The sequence below is a fragment of the Pseudomyrmex gracilis genome, unplaced genomic scaffold, assembly GCF_002006095.1.
Source record: "Pseudomyrmex gracilis isolate BER0280 unplaced genomic scaffold, ASM200609v1 scaffold_48, whole genome shotgun sequence".
NCBI lineage: Eukaryota > Metazoa > Arthropoda > Insecta > Hymenoptera > Formicidae > Pseudomyrmex > Pseudomyrmex gracilis.
The window spans coordinates 559,979-574,556 of NW_018020632.1; the positions used below are offsets into that span (position 1 = coordinate 559,979).

At 31.5% G+C, this 14,578-nt stretch overlaps 3 protein-coding genes across 3 annotated transcripts; all 3 read left to right on the top strand.

Moving 5' to 3' along the window:
• Positions 1-570: 570 nt before the first annotated feature.
• On the top strand, positions 571-4,169 carry LOC109853423 (probable cytochrome P450 6a14). The gene is made up of 6 exons (XM_020425558.1): positions 571-933; positions 1,822-2,191; positions 2,399-2,733; positions 2,812-3,042; positions 3,143-3,394; positions 3,598-4,169. The coding sequence occupies exons 1-6, from the start codon at positions 765-767 to the stop codon at positions 3,759-3,761; spliced, it is 1,521 nt and encodes a 506-aa protein (XP_020281147.1). The 5' UTR covers positions 571-764; the 3' UTR covers positions 3,762-4,169.
• Positions 4,170-5,105: 936 nt separating this feature from the next.
• LOC109853399 (probable cytochrome P450 6a14) lies at positions 5,106-9,222 on the top strand. Its single transcript, XM_020425513.1, has 6 exons — positions 5,106-5,480; positions 5,900-6,269; positions 6,427-6,764; positions 6,852-7,082; positions 7,714-7,965; positions 8,122-9,222. Exons 1-6 carry the CDS (start codon positions 5,312-5,314, stop codon positions 8,283-8,285), a joined length of 1,524 nt encoding a protein of 507 aa, XP_020281102.1. The 5' UTR covers positions 5,106-5,311; the 3' UTR covers positions 8,286-9,222.
• A 718-nt stretch (positions 9,223-9,940) lies between these two features.
• Positions 9,941-14,466, top strand: LOC109853401 (probable cytochrome P450 6a14). Its single transcript, XM_020425516.1, has 6 exons — positions 9,941-10,431; positions 10,755-11,124; positions 11,291-11,628; positions 11,699-11,929; positions 12,038-12,289; positions 12,523-14,466. The coding sequence occupies exons 1-6, from the start codon at positions 10,263-10,265 to the stop codon at positions 12,684-12,686; spliced, it is 1,524 nt and encodes a 507-aa protein (XP_020281105.1). The 5' UTR covers positions 9,941-10,262; the 3' UTR covers positions 12,687-14,466.
• The last annotated feature ends 112 nt before the right edge of the window (positions 14,467-14,578 follow it).

The following is a 14,578-nucleotide window of genomic DNA, read 5'->3' on the forward strand; positions in this document are numbered from 1 at the left end:
ATATTCTACTCATTTATCATCGGTATCTTCAACAGAATTAAGTAGAAGAGAAACAAGTTTTTCTGTTATGTAAGTAATATGTAGTCGTACACAATGATATGTCATTAGTTACTTTGTCATTTTCTTATTAATATGCAGTCTTTAGATTTCCTTTTTTCCTCGTTTCCTTTTACGGCAAACTCGACAATCCCACGCAGGTTCTTCATTTTTTTCTCCAAGCTTCAAACGTTTTCCTATCCCAAGTGTTAAAATCGTTCTTCGTTTGAATAAACGTTTGAAATTTGGAGTAAAATAAAGAACCTGCGTGAAAAATTATCGAACTTACCGTAAAAAAAAAGGAGGAAAAAAGGAAATCTAAAGACTGCATATTAATAAGAAAATGACAAAGTAACTAATGACATTTTACGACTATATATTACTTACATAACAAAATTCTTGATTTTTTTCTACTTAATTCTGTTGACCAGATAAATTATAATATGTTATGAACTATGTACACGGAATGTTAGTACTCAAGTTTTACGACTTGGGTAATATTTCAGAGAGAGAGTATAAAACATCTTTCTTGATATCATACTGCTTCAGTTTGATGCGTTCATTCCTTGATATTCCTCGAACAAAAGAGGTACCAGCTTGTTCGATTTGAGTGACAAAATTATTTTTGTAACGCTTATTTTTTTCGGCAAACATATAACGCCAAGAATAACTAATTTGGATATATTTTTATTCTGTTTCAACCGTCAGTACAAAAAAAAGAGCAAAAAATGTTAATTATAGGATTAATAACTGCTCTTGTCGTTGCTCTATGTTCGGTATATATTTATTACAAGTTTGTGGTGTTCAATTTCTGGCGCAAGAAAGGTGTATTTTACATCGAACCCGTTGTACCAACTGGCAATATGACTTCTTTAGTAACCCGAAAAATATCAATGGGCAAGTATCTTTTTATAAAAAAAATTGTTTTTGTATATAAATTAATGAGAGTTTTTATTTGCCAAAAAAGTGAAACTTTCATACACTTTATTTGCGAATTTAAAGTCACGTTTCTTATATATGCGACAAATACACCCGGTATATATATAAACAATTTTTTATATATACTTATACACAAATTACAATTATTATATCTAATTTTGCAAATTTATATGCCAAATATATTCATACAATTTTATACACGGAGAATTACTTTCTTTTTTTAAGAGAATGGCTTCAGAGATATTCCATATCAAATTACAAAATAACTCTATTAGTATCATGTTAGATAGAAAAAAATTATATAAAACTATATTTTTACTATATTTCAAAAACATTTTTGATTATATAATCACATATTACATAATCACACATACTTATACACAAATAAAATTATTATATCTAATTATGCACATTTATATGCCGAATATGTCCATACAATTTCATACATGGAAAATTTGTTATTGAGTAGATATTAAGTACACATCAAAAACCAATTTTGTATTGTCACCAAACCGTATTTTTATAGTTTTCAGTCAATAATTATTTCAAAATTATCTATTTGTGTTCTAATTTCTAAAAGCCTGTGATATATATGTATAAATATAGAATTATAATGTTTAATGTGTTAAGTGAAAAACTATAAGAGTTGCAACAACATAGTAAATGAAAGAATATTTCGTCAAATTAGATTAATTATTTTATACGTTGCAAATATATATTCAGCCCAAGTACACAATTTTCTTGATGTAGTAATTTTTATTATTTCTCGATATCTATGTAAATTTTCAAATATATTTTAAAAGAGTGTATGACTTTGTACAATTTAATTGTAAGATTTATCAACAGGCGAACTGTTCGGCGATGCTTATTTAAAATATAAGGACCATCGAGCTTTCGGAATGTATACATTTTTCAAGCCGAACCTTGTGATTGCCGATCTCGATCTTGTTCGAATAGTGCTGACAAAAGAATTTGGCAATTTCCACGATCGCGGCTGGTACTGTAATGAGAAAACGGATCCGCTATCCGGTCACTTGTTTTTATTGCCAGGAAAAAAATGGAGACATTTGCGAGTCAAATTGACACCTACATTCACTTCGGGAAAACTCAAGCAAATGTTTGGAATCCTGAAAGAATGCGGCGAGGAATTCGCGACATCTTTAGAAAAAGTGGCCAAAACAAACTCATGCATCGAAATAAAAGAAATATTTGCAGGGTATGTAATTTTTAAAAATAGAAGATTGAATTATTGGTTAATGATTTGTAAAACGCTGCGAAGAAAAAAAACGGTTTTTGAAACACTTTTAACTATTTATATGAAAAACTACAAAAGTTTTATATAAAAAATATATACAATACATATTAAAATATTTCTTTAGTATAGCCAATATAAATTTGTAAAATCATACATTTTATGGAATAGATATACAACTGACATAATTATGTCAACTGCTTTCGGAATCAAATCAAACTGCATGGAAAACCAGGACAATGAATTTCGATTTTGGGGAAGAAAAATCTTCGAGTACAATCCTATTTGGTATGCAATTTTTGCGTTTGTACCTCAACTTGCCGATTTCTTTGCCATTCCTTTCGTTGATCGAGGTACCTCGAAATTTTTTATAAATATGTTCCGGAATAATGTGCAATACAGACAAACTCACAATGTTGTTAGACATGATTTTATGAATCTACTTATACAACTTATGGAGAAAGGCTACGTCGCGCCTGACGAGGGAGATACCGCCGAAGCTTCTTGTAAATATACTTTACATGCTCAATACTAAATATACAATTATGCCAGTGGTAGAAAATTTATATGTTTGTTTTTTATAGCAACTACGAATAAGATTTCATTGGTGGAAGCGGCTGCGCAAGCATTCGTCTTCTTCATAGCTGGTTTTGAAACGTCTTCAACTACGGCGACGTTCTGTTTGTACGAATTAGCGGTAAATCAGGACGTACAAAATAAGCTTCGTCAAGAAATTGATGAAGTGCTAAAAAAAGACGGCGAAGTGACTTACAATTCTGTCAACGATATGACCTATCTGCATAAAGTAGTAACTGGTAATTTTTTTTTTTTTTTTTTTTTTTTTGTAAAAACACTCGTTTGTTTATTTGAATAAACGTGTTTGAGAAGCTACAGATATTATATCACTTTGTGCAGAAACTCTGAGAAAATATCCACCTGTGCCAATTCTGAATCGCATCTGTACCAAAGCTACAGACCTTCCGACAACGAATATTCACATACCGGAAGGAACTTCAATTACTATACCGGTGCTCGGAATACAGAGAGATCCGGCCATATATCCGGACCCAGATAAGTTTGATCCCGAGCGATTCAGCGCGGATGAGATAGCAGCTAGGCATCCGTACGCTTACTTACCATTTGGAGAAGGGCCTCGAGTTTGTATCGGTAAGGCCTAATAAAAATACTAAAAAACTTTTTAAAAATGTTTTTTATAATTAAAAACTTTTTCAAAAGTATTTCTTTAATTTCCTTGTAAAATTCGGGCTTATGAAATTGTACATGTATAACACATGTACACATTCTTTCAAAACAACATGATTTGAGAATATAAAAAATATAAAAAAGACTGTTATTTTGTAAATTTTTAGGTACACGATTTGGCTATATGCAGACAAAAGTTGGCATTTTCAATATCTTATCGAAGTTCAAGATTAAACTTCATCCTCGAACTCCTGTGCCACTTATCATCGATGAAGCGCCTTTTATACTTTCGCCCAAAGGCGGTGTACATCTTATCATTGAGCCGCGATAAAACACTCACGCTTTTTAAAGCTGCTTTATAAAGCGTTTAAACCAAGTAGATTAAGTCTGTAACTAGTACTAAGATTGTCGTTTCGTGCGTGCAACATTGCATCAGAAAACTGTTACGTAACAACTTAGTAACGATAACAATATTGTCAACAGCTATTTGCAGAATCATTCTGCGGATAAAATGTTTTTATCGTTTATTGCGTAACAACAACAGAAGTTGTTGCTAACACTGTAACGTCAGACTAAATCCAGCTCTAACAATCTAAATAGTTTTAAACTAAATAGAATAAGTGTTACTTGTATTATCAAACTAATATTAACTAATGATGTTTATACACATTGTGCGGAATTTATGCTTTGTTTATGCTACTTATTTACTTACACTTTCCAAAATAATAAATTTATTTTATGAGAAAATTGAGGGTTTTATTGTTTAAGTACTATCTTTTAGTCCACTTTCCTTATGTTTTTACTTGCTATAATAAAGTTATTGCTGCAATTTGTTTATCGTATGAAATTATATTATTATTAAAATATTAAAACAATTAGAAAAATTATTCAGAAAAAACGACATTAATATAAAATAACACAATGTTAGAAAAAAACAATAACTTGATTTGAGATATATATATCTCTATTTTTCTCATGTTTCTTTTCTTAAATGATACGGCTTGTTTAAAAATCATATTTTTATTACTTTTATGTCTACATTTTTTAAATTTATCATAAACATTTCACATAAGTTGCAGCGATTTTTCAGACTTTTTTTTTTAATATATCATATATTTCTATTAATTTCCTATTTCAAGATAACGCGTAACGTGAAAGTTCCTAGTCTTTTAATAATGGACATAATTAATTAATATAAAAAAAAACTTGTATACCACTTCATTAATGTGATTATAAATCATTATCTTATCATACCAGATAAGTTTTCATCGTTTCTTAAATGCGTAATAATAAACATTGTATTCAACTTTAACCTTTTTTGTCCAACGTGTCAAAACTGTTTTTTGTCATAAACAGTTAAAATGTAAAAAAAGAAGAAACATTGTGAAAATTAAACTTACCGTAGAAAAGAACGAGGAAATATAAAAAATAGTTGAAAATCGCAATAATAACAAGATTACAAGGTATAATGAACATGTCATCTTAAGACGATAAATTATCATTTATATAACAAGATAAAAACACTTGTTTTTTACATAATTATCTCTTTTGATCACACTTTAACATTAATGACAGTCATGCAATATGAATAAATTGATAACATTTTCTACTCAGATAATGATGCGTAGTATTTCGACTTCAATACTGACGCATAAGTATGTGGAGACTTATAAAGCAACACTGCCGACTACGTAACGATTCAGTTTTAAGCGTCCAGTCTTCAGGATTTGTCTAAACGATATATCACTTTGCTTTGACCGCGTGACGAAACATTTACTTTTGTGACACTTATTGTTTCTGCAAAAATAACGTCAAGCACAAAAAGATAATTTTTGTATACATTTACTCCGTCTAAAACATTTTTACGGAAAAAAAAGCAAAATGTTACTTATAGGATTAATAACTGCTATTGTGGTTGCTCTGTGTTCTGTATATATTTATTACAAGTTTGTGGTGTTTACTTTTTGGCGCAAAAAAGGTGTATTTTACATCGATCCCGTTGTACCAGCTGGTAATGTGACATCTTTAATAATTGGAAAAATATCAGTAGGCAAGTACTTTTTTTCATAAAAAAATACATGATGTATATAAACTATTCATAATTTAAAATCTTTTAATAAACATTTATCAAAAATTTTTTAAAAAGTTGCAATTAGTCACGTTTTTATACAAAATTTAGATATTATAAACTAAAACTATATTATAAACTCATTGTGATATGTAAAAATATAAAATATGCTAATGATATGTACAATATAATGTTTTATGTGATAGAGTAGCAAGCTTATAAGAGAGTTGAAATAATATAATATTTTTTTAAATTAAAGTACTTCTTTGGTAGCTATAAATATGCTCGAACTAAATAACAAGATTTGATTCTAAAACTTTTTGTTTACTGTGTATCTCTTTAATTATATTTTAAAATGACGTATATAGTTGGCATAATTTAATTTTGGGAACTATTAACAGGCGAACTATTTCGCGACATTTACTTGAAATATAAAGACCATCGCGCTATCGGAACGTACACATTTTTCAAGCCGAACCTTGTGATTGCCGATCTCGATCTTGTTCGAATAGTGCTGACAAAAGAATTTGCTAGTTTTCATGATCGAGGCTTTTACAGCAACGAAAAAGTTGACCCATTATCCGGTCATTTATTTTTATTGCCTGGGAAAAAATGGAGAAATTTGCGCGTCAAGTTGACACCTACATTTACTTCGGGAAAACTCAAACAGATGTTTGAAATTCTGAAAGAATGCGGCGAAGAATTCGGGAAATCTTTAGAAAAAATTGCCAAGACCGGAGAGAGCATCGAGATAAAAGAAATATTTGCAAGGTATACTGATTTTTTTAAACAAGAAGACAGAGTTTTTACAGAACTTTTATCTACTTATCTGACAAAAAACAGAAAAACTATTATATAAAATATAACTAAATATTATCTATAAAATGGACAGTATATGTGTTGTGTAATGCTATTTTTTGAACAATAGATATACAACAGACATAATTATGTCAGCGGCTTTCGGAATTAAATCCAACTGCATGGAAAAAGTAGACAATGAATTTCGATATTATGGAAGGAAAGTTCTCGATCAAAGTGCTCTAAAAAATGCCATTTTTGCGTTTGCACCTCAAATTGCCGACTTTTTCTCTTTACCTTTTTTTGATCGAAACACTACAAATTTTTTTATAAATATGTTTCGGGATAATGTGCAATACAGACAAACTCACAATGTTGTCAGACATGATTTTATGAATCTACTTATACAACTTATGGAGAAAGGCTACGTCGCGCCTGACGAAGAGGGAGATACCGCCAATGCGCCTTGTAAATATATTATAACATTCCATATAATAAAGCATGTACTTACGCGCTGGTTGCTATACAAAATTGTTTTGTTCTTTTTATTGACAGCGGCTACGAATAAAATTTCTATGTTAGAAGCGACTGCGCAAGCTTTCGTTTTCTTTGTTGCTGGCTTCGAAACTTCTTCAACTACGGCGACATACTGTTTGTACGAATTAGCGCTAAATCAGGATATGCAAAATAAACTTCGTCAAGAAATTGATGAAGTCTTGAAAAAACACGGCGAAGTGACTTACAACGCTGTAAACGACATGACGTATCTTCATAAAGTAGTATCTGGTAATTATATTGATGTTGTTATATACAATTTTACGTCTTTACATAAACGTGATTGCTAGTAATTGCAGACTACAGTTTTTATGCTACTTTATTTCACAAAAAAAATGGAGTTGCTTCAATTAAAATTGACGTTACGGGTTGTCACAAAAAGAAATAGTTCAATCAATTGCACATGCGATTAATTTAATGTCTAGATTCTTAAAGCATCTATCTGCTGTGTATAGTGCAATAATATTGATGTTGCATCAGCAAGATATATTTCAATTAACCGTTTTAGTGCCACGCAGCGCGATCGCGCTGTTCGCGTGCTGTAAGAAACTGTATCGCGATGTTCGATCGCGATCGGCAGTTAGCAACGCTCTCGGTTTGGAGTGTACCTTGTCGCGAGTCTGTCAGACTTCCCTCTCGTAATTATTAAAAAATATGAAGCGCGAACGCGCCGCGTGGCATTTTTCGACGAAAAAAAGGAGCAGCGCGACCGCGTCGATCGGCATTACTCGCAGATAAATGAAGGAAGCGCTATCGCGCTTCATGGCACAATCCGACACGGATTTTTAAAAACCCCTGGCACTAAAACGGTTAAAATGATACTGTTGATCCAATATCATTTTTTTTCCGTATTGTTGTGCAGAAACTCTTAGGAAATATCCACCTGTGCCAATGCTGAATCGCATCTGCACCAAAGCCTTAGACCTTCCAACAACGAATATTCACATACCAGAAGGAACTTTAATTACTATACCGGTGCTTGGCATACAGCGAGATCCGGCGATATATCCGGATCCGGACAAGTTTGATCCCGAACGATTCAGCGCGGATGAGATAGCGGCTAGACATCCGTACGCTTACTTGCCATTTGGAGAAGGACCACGAGTTTGTATCGGTAAGACTTAGTACTCACGAAGAATAATTAAAACCTTCAATAATTGTTTTGTATTTTTCAAACTTATTAAATTATACGTCTGATAACATTCTCTCAAATATAATTTAAAAAACTAAACACAATATGTAAAAAGCATGTAACTTTGTAAATTTTCAGGTACACGGTTTGGCTATATGCAGACAAAAGTTGGAATCTTAAATATCTTATCAAAGTTCAAGGTTAAACTTCACTCACGGACGCCGGTGCCACTTATCATCGATGAAGCGCCCATTATACTTACGCCCAAAGGCGGTGTACATCTCATCATTGAGCCGCGATAATATTGTTATAAGCTCTTTAAAACCGCGTTTAAAGACGTCTAGTACCAACTTTGAAATGTTAAGAATTAAATACGAATTTTACATATTGGTCTCATATATATTCGATTCACTGTAGCAAAGATAATAAGCATATCAGTTTGCAAAGAGTTTACTTATAACTTTAATGTGTGACTGCGTTAATTCAAGTAACTAGATCAAATAAATAAAATGATAGGAACTAGTTTAAACTTTGAAGAAAATGAAATTAGATATAGAAGAAATATTTTCTTAAATACTTTGACCAAATGCTAGATAGTTCGAAAGATAATAAATATAATTTGTATTGTTATCTAAATGACGCGTGATTTTTTCTGTGAAAACGCGTAACAATATGGCACTGTTAGTATTTAAACGTAAATAAACAATACAAAAATACAAAACTACAAAACAATAAATAAAAACTACATAAAAAATAAAAACTTACATTTCTGCATTTTAATTATGAATACCGATAAGATTCTGCGTAATTTTTATAACTCAAACTACACAAGAAAAGCGTATATTAGTCAATAATCGAATGTCAGCTACTTTTTGCTACGAATGTACATACAAACATCCTCAATCGCGTAGATCACTTCTATTTCTTTTATTGTCAATGTCGCATTGTGCATACGACTACAATGTTACGCAAACCTAAATATAGATACAACAATCTAAATAGTTTTAAAGTAGAATGATTTTAATTTGTAGTGCTAAACTCAAATTGGTTTGTTATTGTATGCAATGTACGAGATTTATGTTGCTACTTGTCTATTTACATTTTGCGAAGTAAGAAACTGATTTTTATACAAAAATGTATAATAAGATTTTTCTTGTCTAAACATCATCTGTTAATCGAATTACCTTGATTACTTGTCATTTTGTCAACGTGCTATAATAAAGTTATTGTTGCCGATTATTTATTACAATTACTTCTCTTATGAAATAAAACCACGTGAAATAATCATTCAAAAACAACGATAGTAATATAAAATATAATATTTTAAGAAAACAATAATTATTGCTATGAAATATACTTCGTCATAAGTGATGTGTAGTTTTCTCATTTGTTTTTTCTTCAAAAGTACGGCTTGTTTAAATAAACTAAATTTTTTACTTATTTTATCTTTACAGTTTTCAATTTTATCAACTAAACATTTAACCTTAGTTGCAGCAATTTGTTAAGCTTCGATACTACGTTATGTAATTCCGTCTATTCCTTTTCTATTGCAAGATAACGCGTAGTATAAATGTTCCTATTCTTGTAATAATGGTCATTAGTTGGTATAGAAAAAACGTTTATAGCACTTCATTGTGATTATAAATCATAGAGTGTCTTGTCATACTACTTGATAAGTTTGTATTGTTTCTCTTAAGGTGAATAAGAAAATTGGAATTCAGTTTTGAAATTCTTTGTCCAATGTGTCACAAGTTTCTTTTTTTATAAACAAAAATGTGAAAAATTAAAGTGTACAATAAGAAAGAACATCGTAAGAATTAAACTTAAAAAGAAACAAGAAAGTATAAACAATAGATAAAAATTGCAAAGATAACAAATCTAAAACATACACTCGACATGTCATTTTAAAACGATAAAGTATCATTTACATAACAGAATAAAAACGCTTATTTTTTACATAATTATTTTGCTTAGTCACACTTTAGAATATCAAACGTCATGCAAGATAAATAAACCAGTAACCTTTACTGAGATAATAATGCATAAGTATATGTGCATTAATAATGTGACATATAGATAACATTTTCGATCTTCTTTAGCTTCAGTTTTACGCAGTCAGTTTTCAAGATTTATCGAACAGTATTTCTATGCTCTGACGGCTTACTGCTACATTTAATTTTGTGACACTTATTGTTTTTGCAAAAATATAACGCTCAACACACATAAATTTTCATATAATTTTTTTTGTTCGGAATATATTTAAGAGAAAAAAGAGCAAAATGTTATTTATAGGATTAATAACTGCTATTGTAATTGCTTTGTGTTCTCTATATATTTATTTCAAGTTTGTGGTATTTACTTTCTGGCGCAAGAAAGGTGTATTTTACATCGATCCCGTTGTACCAGCTGGTAATGTGACATCGTTAGTAATTGGAAAAATATCAGTAGGCAAGTATTCATATAAAAACAACTATATGATACCTATAAATTGTTATTAATAATTAGTAGTAATTATTAATTTACAAGTTTTCAATAAGCGTTCACCTTTTATTCTTATTTTTTACAAAGCTCCATATAGCTACTTTTTATTACAAAAAACTAGATATTACATTAAAGATAATGTAATATCTAGTGATGTGTGTAGTTATGATATGAAAACATATAAAATATGCTTTGGTTCCATAACTCTTATTTTTTCAATGTGTAATTCCTTAAACCCATTGTAAAAGGACGTTACTTTACATAATTTAAGTTTAAAATATTATTCACAGGCGAACTATTTCGCGACATTTACTTGAAATATAAGGGCCATCGCGCTATCGGAACGTACACATTTTTCAAGCCGAACCTTGTGATTGCCGATCTCGATCTTATCCGAATAGTTCTGACAAAAGAATTTGCTAGTTTTCATGATCGGGGCTTCTACTGTAACGAAAAAGTTGACCCATTATCCGGTCATTTATTTTTATTGCCTGGGAAAAAATGGAGAAATTTGCGCGTCAAGTTGACACCTACATTTACTTCGGGAAAACTCAAGCAGATGTTTGCAATTTTGAAAGAAAGCGGCGAAGAATTCGCAAAATCTTTGGAAAAAATAGCCGAAACGGAACCATGCATCGAAATAAAAGAAATGTTTGCAAGGTAAACTGTATGTTTTTTGAAAGAAAGAAACGAGTGTTTACGGCACTTTTAACTACTTGCCTGAAAAAACCAGAAAAACTGATATAAAAAATATAACTAAATATTATCTATAAAATGTTATTATAGACGATGTACATGTTTTTTAATGCTATTTTGTGTGCAACAGATATACAACAGACATAATTATGTCAGCAGCTTTCGGAATCAAATCCAACTGCTTGGAAAAACCGGACAATGAATTTCGATATTGGGGAAAAAAGGTCCTCGAACTAGGTTCTTTTAAAAATGCCTTGTTTCTGTTTGCACCTCAAATTGCCGATTTCTTTGCCATTCCTCTTCTTGATCGGGGTACTTCGAATTTTTTCATAAATATGTTTCGGGATACCGTAAAATACAGACAAACTCACAATATTGAAAAACACGATTTTATGAATCTACTTATACAACTTATGGAAAAAGGCTACGTCGTTCCTGACGAGAAGGAAGATACAACCGATGCTTCTTGTAAATACACTATATAACGTTCAGTATATATTTACGCAACTGGTATACAATTTAGATGTTTTATTTATAGCGGGTACAAGTAAGATTACTATGTTGGAAGCGGCTGCGCAAGCATTCGTCTTCTTTATAGCTGGTTTTGAAACGTCCTCAACTACGGCGACATACTGTTTGTACGAATTAGCGATAAATCAAGACGTACAAAACAAGCTTCGTCAAGAAATTGATGAAGTTTTGAAAAAACACGGCGAAGTGACTTACAATGCTGTAAACGATATGACGTATCTTCACAAAGTAATATCTGGTAATTATAGTTTTTTTTTGTGCGTTATAATGTGTAGATCTGTACATATGTGTGTTTGCCAGTAATTGCAGATTATTGTTTTTATGCTACTATGTATGCGTTGTGCAGAAACTCTTAGGAAATATCCACCTCTGCCAATGCTGAATCGCATCTGCACCAAAGCTTTAGACCTTCCAACAACGAATATTCACATACCGGAAGGAACTTCAGTTACTATACCGGTGCTCGGCATACAGCGAGATCCGGCGATATATCCGAATCCGGATAAGTTTGATCCCGAACGATTTGACGCGGATCAAATAGCGGCTAGGCATCCGTACGCTTACTTACCTTTTGGAGAAGGGCCTCGAGTCTGTATAGGTAAGGCTTAATCAAAATAAATAAAAACTGTTTAACAAATATTTACAATTAAAAATTTATAATTAAAAATTATTTATAATTAAAAACTTTTTCAAAAGTATTTCTTTAAATTATTTGTAAATTTCGAGCTTATGATGAAGTTGTATATGTATAACACATGTACTCATTCTTTCAAAACAACTCGATTTGAAACAATAAAAATTATTAAAGTTTGTTATTTTTCAAATTTTTAGGTACTCGGTTTGGCTACATGCAGACAAAAGTTGGTATCTTCAATATTTTAGCAAAGTTCAAGGTTACACTTCATCCTCGAACTCCGGTGCCACTTATCATCGATGAAGCACCCGTTATACTTTCGCCTAAAGGCGGTGTACATCTTATAATTGAGCCACGATAAAATTATCATAGTCTCTAAATCCGCGGTTAAACTGCGCAAAATTCTGCTACTAAGTAATAACAATGTCAATAAGATCAAACTAATAGTGCGCAAAACAGAGTTATGCAACGATCTATCAAAGATAACGCTATCGTCGTTTTGCCGAATCATTCTACGAACAGTATCTTTTTAAACAGTCGAAGTTTAGAATAAAACAAAATGTATGTTTATGGGAATATCAAAATTATCGTAAAAAAAACAAAGAAAGATCATTACGTAAATTATCTTAAGATCGAAAGAAGTAGCCGGAAAGAAATTTATTTACTAATCAGAAATTTACGTCCATAAGTGGTAAATATATAGGATGCATTCCAAATGGTCAGTTTTAGTACAACTCCGTTCTTACGTAATTGTGTGTGTGTATAAAAAAGATACTTTGCCGAATTCGTGGCTTCAAGTTTTATACGTTCGTTAGAAGTCTTTAAACAAACGCTATCTTGCTTGAACCGCGTGACAAAGTATTAATTTTTTTCTGCGAAACTACAAAGGTACATATGTACAGATAATTTTCGTACATGTGCCAGACCTTGTTTGGTAGAAGTGTATAGTAAGTTAGGGGGAGGAAGGTTGTGCAGTACACTAACTACCATACGATACACGGCCTTCTTTCAGAGGGCATGCCCATCTGTGTCGGGGCTCGTGTTCAAGATGTTGGTGACTATGATCACCTTGTAGAGGGGGAATTAATTCGGGATTACACCTGAATTAATTTTTGGAGGCCCGATTTAGTTCGCCGATCAACCGGATAAACTCGGTTGAAGGGGACTGGCCCAGAAAAAATCCTTAGATGGTGAGCGGATTCGAACTCGGGACCCTCCAGATTAGCAGCCTCTGCACTCAGACCGCGAGACCACTGGGCCGGTCCTTATTACAACTTTGTGGTGTTCACTTTCTGGCGCAAGAGAAGTATATTTTACGTCGAACCTGTTGTACCAACAGATAATCTGACTCCGGTATTAAGAGGAAAACTGTCAATAGGCAAGTAATTCTCCTTAAAAAAACTATGATATGTAAAATGTAACTATTGGTGCTGGTATAAGGGGATCACCTTTTGATCTCGACAATTTAGAAAATGTTTCTTTTGCATTGCTTTTACTATACTTTTTACTTTTGGTGCTCGTAACTTTTTGCACACTACTCTATCTTCATTTATTATAACTGCAGTTTTCTCATCTTCTAAAACATCTGATATAGCCAGTCCAAGTGTGAGTTGCACAGCGAACAGATTTAATTTGATATTTTAATTTTTCGACGTTTATACCTTTATCATTAGTATGATTTTTTAGAAAGTATCATTTTCGTCAGTTGATAGTAAAAATTCATATTCTTTATTTTTGTTACTGATATCGTTTTCAGTAGATAAAGCCTCTTGCACAATGCGAAGGAATAGTGAGAGATAAGCAATAGACACAGAATTCCAACTCGTCGGAAATTTTATCGCTATTGCTTATTTCGTTTTCTGATATGCATTGATACATTTGTATTGGTGTATGTTAGATTCTGTGTATGTTTCTACTGTTATTTATAAATACAAATTCTTTAAAACTGGTTTTATTTCTATCGCAATAGCTATTTCTTCCATTGTGCAAAAGGCTTAATACATTACAAATATCGCTATCGCTATCGTCTTCATTATTACAATATTACAATTCGAATCAATCGTTCCCTATAAGTTTGACAAGCCTAATCATGATTGAACCGTTATCAATTGTATACAAATAAATCGGATTTATTGATAGATATACCGTATGTAAAATAAACATTTTTAAAACTTTGTTTTATATTTGATATCACATTTTGTGTTTTATATTTAACATCACATTTTGTAATATGATATAATGTTACTTTTAAAA